The sequence below is a fragment of the Balaenoptera ricei genome, chromosome 6, assembly GCF_028023285.1.
Source record: "Balaenoptera ricei isolate mBalRic1 chromosome 6, mBalRic1.hap2, whole genome shotgun sequence".
Lineage (NCBI taxonomy): Eukaryota > Metazoa > Chordata > Mammalia > Artiodactyla > Balaenopteridae > Balaenoptera > Balaenoptera ricei.
This window is the reverse complement of record NC_082644.1, coordinates 47,767,063-47,779,088: the sequence shown is the minus strand read 5'-3', so window position 1 is coordinate 47,779,088 and position 12,026 is coordinate 47,767,063. Positions and strand designations below refer to the sequence as shown.

The following is a 12,026-nucleotide window of genomic DNA, read 5'->3' as shown; positions in this document are numbered from 1 at the left end:
GCCGTTCTCCCTGTCTTCCAGAGGTATCGAGGTAACAAAAGTTAGTCCTCAAACCTCGCGAGATCATTTCACTCTCGCTTCGCTGAGCGAAGGCCGAGGATTGGCCAATCAGGAGGAGGGGGCTTCACGGCAACCAGCCCCCGTTGCCGGGAGACGCGAAGGCACGCGGCCACTAGGGGTTAGGCCTTGAGGGCCCAGGAAAGCTGCGCGCAGGTGAGCGGGGCGTCTCGGGTGAGCTAACGGGTTCGCGGGCCCGACTGGAGGGCTACGCGGTGGTGGAGGGCTCGGAAAGAAGTGCGAGTGCCCTTGAGTCGTGCGACTTCGCTCCTTCCGCGACCCTCCGCGGAGCGACCTCCCTCCTTCCGCGCCCTCAGCGCCGGCGGAGGTGAGAAATCCCGGGTCCAAACTCTCCCTCTTTGCCTCCCTTGCCGATTATCTTCGCCTTGGAGATGCTGATGCGTTTCAAACAAAATAAATCCAGCTCTTAGGTGTTCTCCTCCGCCAAGGAAGTCCCATTTCTAGTCCGGCAGAGCGTGAGGAGAGACCTCAAACAGTCCCCTGAGGAGACCTGCCAAGGCGAAACCAGAGGGAAAGATCCGAGCGCCTCAAAGAGAGAGTTCACTGTGGGCTGTGGGATTTTACTCGAAGTAATAATAGATTTCTGTCTGTTGGTCAGAGCGGAAGGGACTTAGCAACTTTCCACTTCTTCATATATGTTAAAATGGTTGATTCGGGGAGGATAATGATTGTAATAATTAGGAGCCAGATGTTTCATGTAAAGTATCTGGAATCGTCACAACGGCTGTGCAAGCTAGAGCTCGCTGCCACACTGCAGATGAGGAAACACGTCCAGAGGGGATAATATGGCTGGTAACTGACGGAGCTCCGTTAGCATCTCTAAACTTTCTGGAACCTCTCTGGTTGTGTGAATAACCCCAGCTATTGTGTGAACATTTGAAGGACTAACCCCGGAGTTAGTGGCATATTTATTATTAGTGCCCCTCCCTTTTATTTTACCCGGTGGAACTGATCTAATGCTAACTAAACTTTTTCCACGATAGTAAAGCAGTGGCAAAGAAAATCAGGTGGAAAGTCTATATATCGTACATTTTCTTAAAGTTCCTCAGGAAAGCTGGATTAACACTGACGAATTCTGCTGGAAACAGGTTTATTGTATTAGCTTTCTCTGGGGGAAACCGTTTTGACCACAGACCTTGTCTGCCTTTCAAAAAGTTGTTTCATGAAACTCACTTTTCTATTTGAAATAATAATAGTAGTAATTCCACTACTTTGTCCGAAGAGTTCAAAACGGCAAGAAAATAGAATCACGGAGCTAGTTGGAATGGGAAGGTTGTAAGTTTGGCGTGAACATATTAAATATAAAGTGATAATGGGATATCTGAATAGAAATTCCCAGTAAACAGTTGAACACTTAGCATTGGTGCCCAGTTTAAAGGACAGAACAGGAGATACTGATTTATGAGTAATCAGCCTAGTTCAAGTTATAAGAAAAGGATGAAATATTATGTAGAGACGAGAAGTAATCCAAGGACTGATCATGAATGATGCTAAGGAAAGCCAGGGAAGAAGTACTGGGCATGGGCTATAGAAACTGAGAACCCATTTTAGTTCGAGAAATGATTTGTTTCCTTTTTAATAATTTAGTAAATTTTTGTAACTGTCAATGCCTTCATGTGGGAGGAAATTCAGACGGTACAAAAGAACAGAAAGTTTTTGCCTGGCACTGAGATATATGCTGGGGGTATAAAGATAAATAAGATCCAGCTCTTGCCTTCAAGGTAGAGAAATACTTAAGCAGATTATTTCAATTGGTGTGATAGGTCCTGGGATAGAGATGTGTATGGATCCATCGTAGCATTTAGGTCAGCCCTGTAAATTCAAATTGAAAAAGGTGAGGGTGGTTATGGTCTGGTCTTTGAAGGATTCCTAGGGAGGATAACAGGCAAGATGTGTGTTATGCAAGGGGACCACTCAGGAGGCCAGTATAATAATCCACTGGAGTCCATGAGGCCATGAACAGTACTATAGGAATGGAGAGGAAGTTAGATTTTAAACATTTAGGCATAAAATCAGTAGTAGTATTTCATTAGCTATGGGAAATGAGGAAGAGGCAGAAATCAAGGACTACGTTTCTGGCTTGTATGGATGGCTAGGAGTTGGTACCAAGAGGAAGAGCAAATCTGGGGGCGATGACAATGAGTTTACATTTAGATATATTTATTTTGAAATCCTGATGATATATTGAAGTGGAAATGTCGAGTAATTATTTGGATATAAACACCTAGGAGTGTGAGAAGTCAGGACTGGAGATAACGGTGTTGTGAGTCATTAGCTTATTAATTGTTAAAACCCTGAGTGTAGATGAGGTGGCACAATGAGAGCTTAAAAAGGAAAAAGAAAAATAGACTGTGGATGATATCTTGGGAAATGCTGCTAATAAAGGCAGGTAGAATAAGATGGAGACTGAAAAAGGAGAAACAGAAGGGGGGAGTGTCACGGAGATGGTTTCATGTAGGAGTGGACACCAGTAACAGAGAGATGACATTTACATTCCTAACTGCATTGGCAGGAACCATTTGAATGGAAGAGTAGGAATCCAGGAGATAGAGGAAGTGGAAAAAGTAGAGAATAATGGATATAAGCTATTTTTTAGAGTTTGCCTGTGTAGAAAAAGGACATGTAAGACTGTATTAAAGGTGGTTTCAGGATCAAGAAATTAGTTTTTAAGGTTAGGAAAGAATGGAACATGATAACAGACTGAAAGAAAGGAGACAGTTTAAAGACATACGTAAGAGCTGGATAATGCCCCAAAGGCGATTGGGGCAGGGGTGAGGGAGAAGGAGGTTGGCAAGGAGAGGGAAGCTAATGTCCCAGAGGTATGGGATCAAGAGGATAAATCAGAATAGAGACTGATCTTGAATGAGAGAAAGGATGGCTATTGAGATTGGAGGTCAGGGTGTTTATAGGTAAGTGTGTGCTCCAAATGTGATAGATTTCATGTCTTAATTTTCTCAATTATGAAATTGAGTCATCTGCTGAGAGTGGCAGGGACAGACTTAATTGGAAAAGTGGTTAAGAATTGGAATCATCAAGGACAGAGTAGCTTATAAAGGAAAAATAAAATAATTTCTGAGATGAGGGTCCATCTAAATTTGGTGACTATGGCTTTGCAGTTCTCCAGTCTGTACAGTCTTGGGATTTCCATCAACAGTGTTCAGCAGTCCAGGTTGAATGTAGAGAATGGTTTCTGATTTTGCCAGAAGGGTTGAAGAAGAGTTCGAGGATGCAAATTTGTTGATGGTGCTCATGAGACAATAATTTAATATTGAGAAGGAAAGGAGTCCTTGAAACTGACCTCCTCAAGGTCACTAATGGTTTCTTGGATGGGGATTCCAATGGACATTTCAGTATTCATCTTACTTGAATTCCCAGCAGAAAATGGCATTGACCATTCCTGCCTTTTCTTGGCATCTCTGACACACACTCCTGGTTTTTTGTTTGCTTTCTGAGTCTTCGTTTTCAGTCTCTTATACTAGTTTCTCCTCTTCTGTGCAATCTCTAGGTATTGACATTCCTGAGGCCAGAGTCTTGGGCACTCTTTTTCTCCATATTCTGTCTCTAGTTCAGTATCTTTAAAACTCTTTTGAACATGACCTATAATAGGACATATATTTTACATTATAGACCAGTATACACATGTGTGTAAATTTATATAAATATAAATGAAAAAAAATTTAATGAAACAGTACTCTTCCTATGTGCAGTGAACTCTCTTGTATTTTCTATTTTATTTCATATTTAAACCATATTGGTCATAACCTGCTAAATTGTTTTCATAAGCTACTAATAGGTTGTGACCCATAATTTTAAAATGCTATTTTAAATTATTAGCCAAAACTTTAAATAATAATATATTCTGATGAGTAAAGGAGGGGGCTGGTAAACTGGGAGAGAATGAGTGAATAAAGGAAATAGTTTAAGGGGAGGTGTAGTGAGAATAAAGGTGAGAAAAAAGGTAGAAGGAGAGGAAATTAAGGCCAGAGAATAAAGTATTTCAATTAAGATATTTGAGATGAAGCAATTCCAGATGATGACAAGCTCCAGCTCTGGCCATGGCTATGAATGACTAAAATAGAGTTGAAATGATTCTGAAATTTAGGTCAGGGAACTGTGAAGCTAGAATGTTACATATTGAATCCAGTGTCCATGTGGAAGTCATCCAGGATGTTGGTGGTACTGGAATAGAGGACTGTGAACAAAAGATTTTAGTAAACATGGGGGAGAGATTAGGAGGTCCCTAGATAGAAGCAACCAAGAAAGATCCAAGGCAATATAGTTGCATTATTTGGTCCTCAAGGGAAGAGAATCCTGTTTATTTTTTTAAAAACTTGGAAGAATAATGTTTTGACAGTGACATTGTGGAGCAAGGAGAATGCGGTGTACTCCTTTGCTTTGGAATTGTGGGACAGGAAGCTAAAACAGCCTTCACTACCAAAAGCATTTTCAGGAGAAGACGGGAACCTGTTAAGGCAAAGTGTAAAAGGAACTATTTATAATAAGATTGAGAATATAAAGGAGTTTATTATAGACCAGAAATCACAGAGAAAACATCGGCAGAGAAGAAGGATACTGGTTTTGCCGGGAGAGAGAAAGCTTACTAGAGTATGGGATGAGAATCCAAGAGAGAAAGATATCTAGAGGGGCTTGCATTTTGATAAGATAACAGGGAAATGAGGAGGGCATGTTGTAATAAATGATTTCATGGTTCTAAATCGAACATTATTGTCAAATCTGAACAGAATTAAAGCGAGCTCAACCTTGTATGTAGTGATACCTGGAATGGCAATTGGCAAGAAAAGTCATCATGGATTAAATGTTTGAAGGAAGGGTATGCAAGTCACTACTATCTTGCTACAGAAGATACCAAAGGAGACCTATTCCTTGTTTCCAAACAGTGGTTAAAGTGAGCAAGCAATGGCCAGTAATCACAAACCTTCAGCAGCTCGCCCTGTTTCTCGAGGTGGGATTGGATTGACAGGAAGGCCTCCTTCTGGAATACGACCCCCATCAGGAAATATTCGAGTGGCAACTGGAGTAAGTTTAAAACAAATTATTGAATTATTATGCGTATATCCTGGTAGAATTTGGAAAGCTTGTCTATAATAAGAGATTCTTCTTTGTTTTTCTTTATTCTATAAAGAAAACATACTATTATATAAGTATGTTTTTTGGAAAACATCTAGAAGTATAAATGTGGGAGAATGTTTGAAAGACACTGTTAAGAGAAAGAGGCCTGCTCATGCTGATATTCAAATTTATTTTAAAGTTACAATAATTTAAGTGGTATAGTGTATTGGTGCCAAAACCAAGTGAAATGGAAAAGACCAGAAATGGAATCAAGCATGTAAGAATTTAATTAATGATTAAGGTGGCATTTCAAATTAGTTGGAAAAACATGGAGTATTCAGTAGTGCATTTCAAATTAGTTGGAAAAACATGGAGTATTCAGTAGTGCACTCAAATAACTGGTAAACCATTTGTTTTAAAAAACCAAATCCTTCCCTCACACAGAATTCTAGATATTTTAGAAATTTTATATTTAAAAAATGAAACCATAAATGTATTAGAGGAAAATATAGGTAAGTATTTTGTATAAACTTGGCATAGGCTAGGCCTTTGTAAAAATAAAAGGAAACATCAAGTACTGAAAAGGAAAGTATTTTTATATTTATATATTTGAATTTACAAAAATTGAAAACATCATAAAAGTTAAAAGAAAAATGACAAACTGGTTAAAAAAAAAAAGTATTTGCAACATATATGTCATACATAGAGTTCAGACTCTTAAAATGAAAAAAGAAAGTTTAGTCATTTGTAAAAGCTCTTTCTGTATTAAAGCTATAAATCCTATGTCCAATCAAAATTCCTTGAGATTTCTCTTGGGGTAGGGGAAGGAATATCATTGTAAAACTATTCTAACATTCACCTAGAACGGTACAAAGGCAAAAATAAGAAAAAGTACAATACTCTAATATAAAAATATAAGTAATAAGTAAAACAGTGTTCTGGTTGCTACAGCAGCCTAGAAACAAACTCTAGTGAATGTTAAGAGCTTAACGTAAGATAGAGAGTGTCATAAATCAGTGAATCAGTAAGAGAAACACACCACATTAGAAAGAATTGGTAAACTTTATAAGCTGATAATTCTAAGCAGAATAATATCCTGTAAGGATATTTATTACATTTTCATTATAATTATAATAGTGAAAATTTGAAAACAGCCTAAATGGCCTTACAACAGGTTAATCTTAAATAAATTATATGTCTATCCCTATAATCGGCTATTAAGTAGCCTTTAAAAATTATTTTCAAAAAATATTTCTGGAAATAATATATCTTTATAGTACAGTATTAAGTGAAAAAAGCACTGTGGTATCAGTTTAACATAAAGATATATATATATTTATATTTACATAGAAAGAAATGAATACTCCAAAATATTCATAGTTATTTCTCTGATGCTCACAAGAGATGGTTTTGCCTGTCTCATAAGGTGCGTGTGAGGTACTCAAGCTCGGACGGTAGACTAATTGCAAGCTAGAGATAATGTTGGGTGCCGTGTTTAATTCATAAGAAGAGCAGCAATTTTTGGAGGGAATAATTTTGTTAAAGTTAGGTTTTCTTAAAGTTTTAAGATTTTTCTAGAGTTTTAGGTAATATTATCAACATCATCATCAACTTATACTGAAATGATTTTTCTAAAGTCTTCATATATATGGTACTGAGCTAGGGTATCTTTTTCTATTATTCTAATAGTAAGAATTTATGCTTATTAAATATTTATAAAAGGAATCTGAAATATATTGGCCACCTACTGTTTGCCAGGTTCTTTAACTAATTTTTGCAATTACTAAAATAGTAATGCTTGTTGTAAAACATGCAAAGGAAAAGTGTCAGAGTTCCCTCCTTTTACCCCAGGTATAACCATTGTCTAAGGTGTGATGTGTATCCTTCTAGACCTTTTTCTATCCATTTACAAACACTAACACACATCCATATATAATTGTATGGTTTTAGTATTTTCCAAAATGAGGACAGTGCTATATGTATACATTCTTATTTATCTTGTCCTTTTCTTTCAATAATGTATTATAAATATATTTCTGTGTGAATACATGAATATCTACTACATTCTTTTTAATGTGTGCAGTTTTAATTTATGCTTTCTTCTCTATACTTTCATCTGGTAAATTTTTTTTAAAGTGATATAGTTATTTGAGTAGCTGTCATAATTATGCTTGCATAGAGCCAAAGAGGAAATTATTCAGAAGGTTTATCCAAGGAGAGATTGAGCATTCTTTCCCAAAGATCACTCAGGATAATCCTGAACTCATTTCTTTTGAATTTGTAGTTGACAGTATTCCTGTATACAGTGTATTCTTTGGAATGTGTTACTGTTCCTGGCCCCCATACTCAAATTAATTACCAAGTACTTCTCAGAGTCACTTGAGAACTATGTTAGCTGATAGAATTTGAGGCTACCAGCTAAAAGAATTAAAAACAATCAAGATCAACCAGAATGGTTGTATCTAACCTCTATCTAAAATTTCTACTACATATTTAAATCTACTACTTTATTCTTTGGCAGAGAGTGAGAAAAAAGAAAAGAGGGAAAGGAAGATAAACAAAAGAAGGGTATCTTGGAACAGTTTCAGGCTGTCCTTTATACCTTCCCATGCCTGTACATACTATATGAACTGACAAGAAGGGAGTCTTTTGACCTTTCCTCAGGGTGTATAATATTACACTAGATTCTGCAGACCTGAAGTAGAGAATCATGTAGAGTAATAATATGAATGCTTGCTGAATGATGGAAACTCTTTAATACTTATATGGCTATCTTGTGATGTAATTATATCTTTTTTTCTCAAGATGAAAATTTCTTTATTTTTTTCTGATTTTAATGGTAATATATACTTACTGTAATAATGTTGAAAATATGAAATTATATAAAACATAAAATAAAAATGAACTATTATATAGGGATAAACTTTGTTACTATTTTTAAATGTAATCCTCCAGACTTTATTTTACAAAAATGGAATTATAACCATTTCCTATGGTTAAATAAGAACAAATAGGTGGACATTTTGCTCCTTTCCAGTTTGGGAGTACTATAAATACATCTACACATAGAATTTTAAATTTTAAAGAAATGTATTATTTAATTATCATAGAATTTTAGATGTTAATTTTATTTAATATTTCAGACATTTAAAAATGTAAGGAAAATTTTACAAATTATATATAATCTTAGTTTTTTTTAATATTCTCTTTGCAGTCTTAACAATATTAGAGGCACAGTCCTTTTCTTGTTTATTAAAACTGAATCTTGTTTGTCATTTAGATGCCACCTGGAACAGCAAGACTGGGCTCTCGTGGTGGTCCCATAGGGACAGTAGGAGTTCTGTCCTCTCAAATCAAAGTTGCTGATCGTCCTGTGACACAACAAGGTTTGAGTGGAATGAAAACTGGGATGAAAGGTATCTATTTTAAGAAGATGAGTATATTTTGTACAAGTATTACAGTATCATATTACTAAATCAGAATTATAGACTGAAAGAGGCTATTTTACTCAATTCTTATTCCTTGATTCACAAAATTGTAAGGGTTAAATAAAAGAATGAATGTGAAAATTCATTGTGAACTAGGGAGTTATATACATATATTGGCTATTTTAATCTTCATTTTTCTGAACATAGAAGTTTGCTATAACTTTTCCTAAATTGAAGTATAGTTGATTTACAATATCATGTTAATTTCAGGTGTACAGCACAGTGATTCAGTTATATATACATATATATGTATATATATACTCCTTTTCAGATTCTTTTCCCTTATAGGTTATTACAAAATATTGAGTAGTTTCTTGTGCTATACAGTAGGTTCTTGTTGGTAAACTTTGCTATAACTTGAAGAAATTTGAAATAATTTGAAGAAAAGAAAAGCTCAGGAATAAAAATTAGATTTCTAGTACTATATAGAAATATTCTGAAATACTTTTTTTTTTTTTTTTTTTTGGTTTCTATACCAAAATGACACTGGTAAGGCATTTGTGTATGTATGAGAAATGAGTCAAGAAGTGTTACTTTTGGTAATAATTAATATTCCATTATAATGCTTAAGTAAGGAAGTGAGGCTAGCACATAGATTTATACTACATCTCTCATTATGCCTCTCTATGTTTAGAAAGGCATAATAATAACACTATATGTTATGATTCAGAAAGTTGGTCTATAATATATATATAATTCAAAGCATGGTGAACTGTTTTATAATGAGTTTTTTATTTTCTGTATTTGTGCAAATGACTTATCAGGGATGAAGATACTCTACTGGTACAAAGTTAATTATAAGATATCATACTACCTTCTGTAATACAGTATATCATGCCTTTCAGGAGACTTAAATTTTCTTACTTGTATTATAATACCCTTAGCTCACTAAATATTAAAAACCAATTGATTACTGGACTTCCCTAGTAGTCCAGTGGTTAAGACTCCATGCTTCCGATGCATGGGGTGTGGGCTCAATCCCTGGTTGGGGAATAAGATCCTACAAGCTGTGTGGCGTGGCCAAAAGATGAAAAAAAAAAAATTTGATTATTTAGAAATGCTTGCTTAATAATTATCAATACTGTGAAGGAAAATGAGTCAAAATTTTGTAGTTGTTTAGTCTTTAAAAATGTCTTCATAGAAGTGTTTATGTTTAATATTACTTATTTAAAAACAAGGGTAGAAACATACTGCAATTCTATAGAGAATTCATCAAATTTTATTACTGTATTAATTTCTCCTTTAAAACAGAACCAGTATCATTTAAGATAGTCATTTTCTACTTCAAAGCCTTGTGCGAAAGAGTTCTAATTGTTACCATCATGCACCACTATCTGCTGTGACTTTTGTTCTTACTTGTTCCAGTTTCTCATTTCCCATTCTAGTGAGACATTCTCTCCCTCTTCTCAGCATAGACCTCAGTCAGTACTCCCTAGCCATTTCTCTCATGCCTTGCAGGGCACTTCACCTCTCTCAAGGTTTGGGACATTTAACCTAGGAATACTTTTTAAGTCCTACTGAAACGTAAGATTATGTTTCTTTCTAAAAAGTCTCTGAAAAAATTATGTAAAATCATAATATCTTGCCTACATTGAGAAATTTGTAGTCTAAATCTGCACTGTCCATTATGATAGCCAATAGCTATATGTGGCTATTTAAATTTAAATTAATTAAAATTAGGTAAAATAAAAATTCATTTCCCAGTAGCACCAGCCATATTTCAAGTGGTCAGTATTCCCATGCAGCTACTTTATTGGACAGTGCTGCTATAGAATATTTCCATTGTTGCAGAAAGTTCTTTTGGTTAGCCCTGTTCTAGACCCCCTTAGACCCAGTTTCCATTCAGCCAACCTGACCTGTAGAGTCCACTGTTTTTGTTTTTGTTTTTTTGAGCCCGCTGTCCTAACACTATTTGTGGTCTTAATTCAAGCTTCCATTATGTCATGATGCTAAGATATTCTCTTTTCTATTTCAGTGCTTCTTCCTTGTTTTCAGATTTACTGGGGCATTTGTGAGCACTATTAGAGAACTGTTGAGTGTAATTCTGGTTGTGCTTTTGATTTGCTATTTTGGTGGCATTTTCAAACTGAACACTAATACTTAAAAAAATGTTTTTTAGGTCCCCAGAGGCAAATTTTAGACAAATCTTATTATCTTGGGCTTCTTCGGTATGTTAAAATACTTTTTTTCTATGCATGATCATGAAGTTTTAACTACGGTACTTATTGAGATAATTAGGTTGTAAAGCAATTATACTCCAATAAAGGTGAAAAAAAAAAGATAATTCGGTGTCTGTTAATTCCTAAGAATTTTGTATTCTAACATCATTTTTGGTTAATTTGGCTGTAAACAGATGTCATCACAAAATGTGGTGATACAGTTAGGCTGAGGTTTTAAATTTTATGTATTTGAATGTATGTGAACTATATATTTCAAGTTCACTGTTTTTCATTTAATAGTAATCTTTTATGCTTTTTTCACTAGTTATTCTGAAATATATTGTTCATACATATATGTATTAATGATAAAATATATATGCTTATTTATAATATATTTAGTACAGAGTTTTAAGTAAGTATGTATTTGGTCAGTTGCTATAAATGTGGCCTAATTTTAATTAATTCATAAGCTTTGTTATATATCTCTAAGTATGCAGCTCTAAATTAAGAACTCTTTTCTCCTTCTATACCTACCTTTTTCTCTGCTCAGGTGTCCTACTTTCTTATCTCCATTTTTCCATTACACTTTGTTTTCTTGTTGGCTCATCCTCTATATCTTCTTTCTCTCTGACTTGCATTCCATTTAATGCATCCTTCTATCGTGTCCTGAAAGCTCTGTTTTCTTTCTTAGTCCTTAATTCTTTTGTTGTTCAATTACCTGAATCCTTTTGATTCTCAAACTCCAGAAGGCAATAGGAGAAGGGTAGGTTTTCTCCATCTGTCCTCAAAGCTGCCATCAGTAAGAAAGACAGTGAGGCCATCAGTTGAATAGCATCTTTTGATATCCAGCCACTTTTTAATCAAAAGAAGGGAAGGTGATAGAGCTATTTCTCATCAATGCATTATTGCCTCTCTTCTCCAGGATTTGTGCTTCTGTATTAAAATATAGTTTTACCTATTTGTGTAGTTGACTGTAGAGCAGTGGTTCTCAATTGGTAGTGATTTTGTCCCCCAAGGAACATTTGGCAATTTTTAGGCACATTTTTAGTTGTCATAATTAGGTTTGGGGGGTGTGCCACTGTCATCCAGACCAGAGATGCTGTTAAACATCCTACAGTGCACAGAATACCACCCCCCTACCAAAGTATTATTCAAAGACCTAAAATGTCAATAGTGCTGCTCTTGAGAAGCCCTGTCCTAGAGGGTAGCAAGAGCTGTAAGGGTGACAATT

General features: G+C 35.3%; 1 protein-coding gene across 5 annotated transcripts in view; it reads left to right on the top strand.

Annotated features, from left to right (window-relative positions):
* Nucleotides 1-97: 97 nt before the first annotated feature.
* IFT74 (intraflagellar transport 74) overlaps nt 98-12,026 on the top strand; it is a 78,786-nt gene continuing 66,857 nt past the window's right edge. Inside the window, exons 1-4 of one of the 5 annotated variants that reach the window (XM_059926370.1) lie at nt 98-213; nt 4,977-5,115; nt 8,429-8,564; nt 10,756-10,804. In XM_059926370.1, coding sequence (XP_059782353.1) covers nt 4,996-5,115; nt 8,429-8,564; nt 10,756-10,804 — 305 coding nt within the window. In that variant the 5' untranslated portion in view covers nt 98-213; nt 4,977-4,995. The other 4 variants (XM_059926369.1, XM_059926365.1, XM_059926366.1 and 1 more) reach the window with 4 other exon arrangements.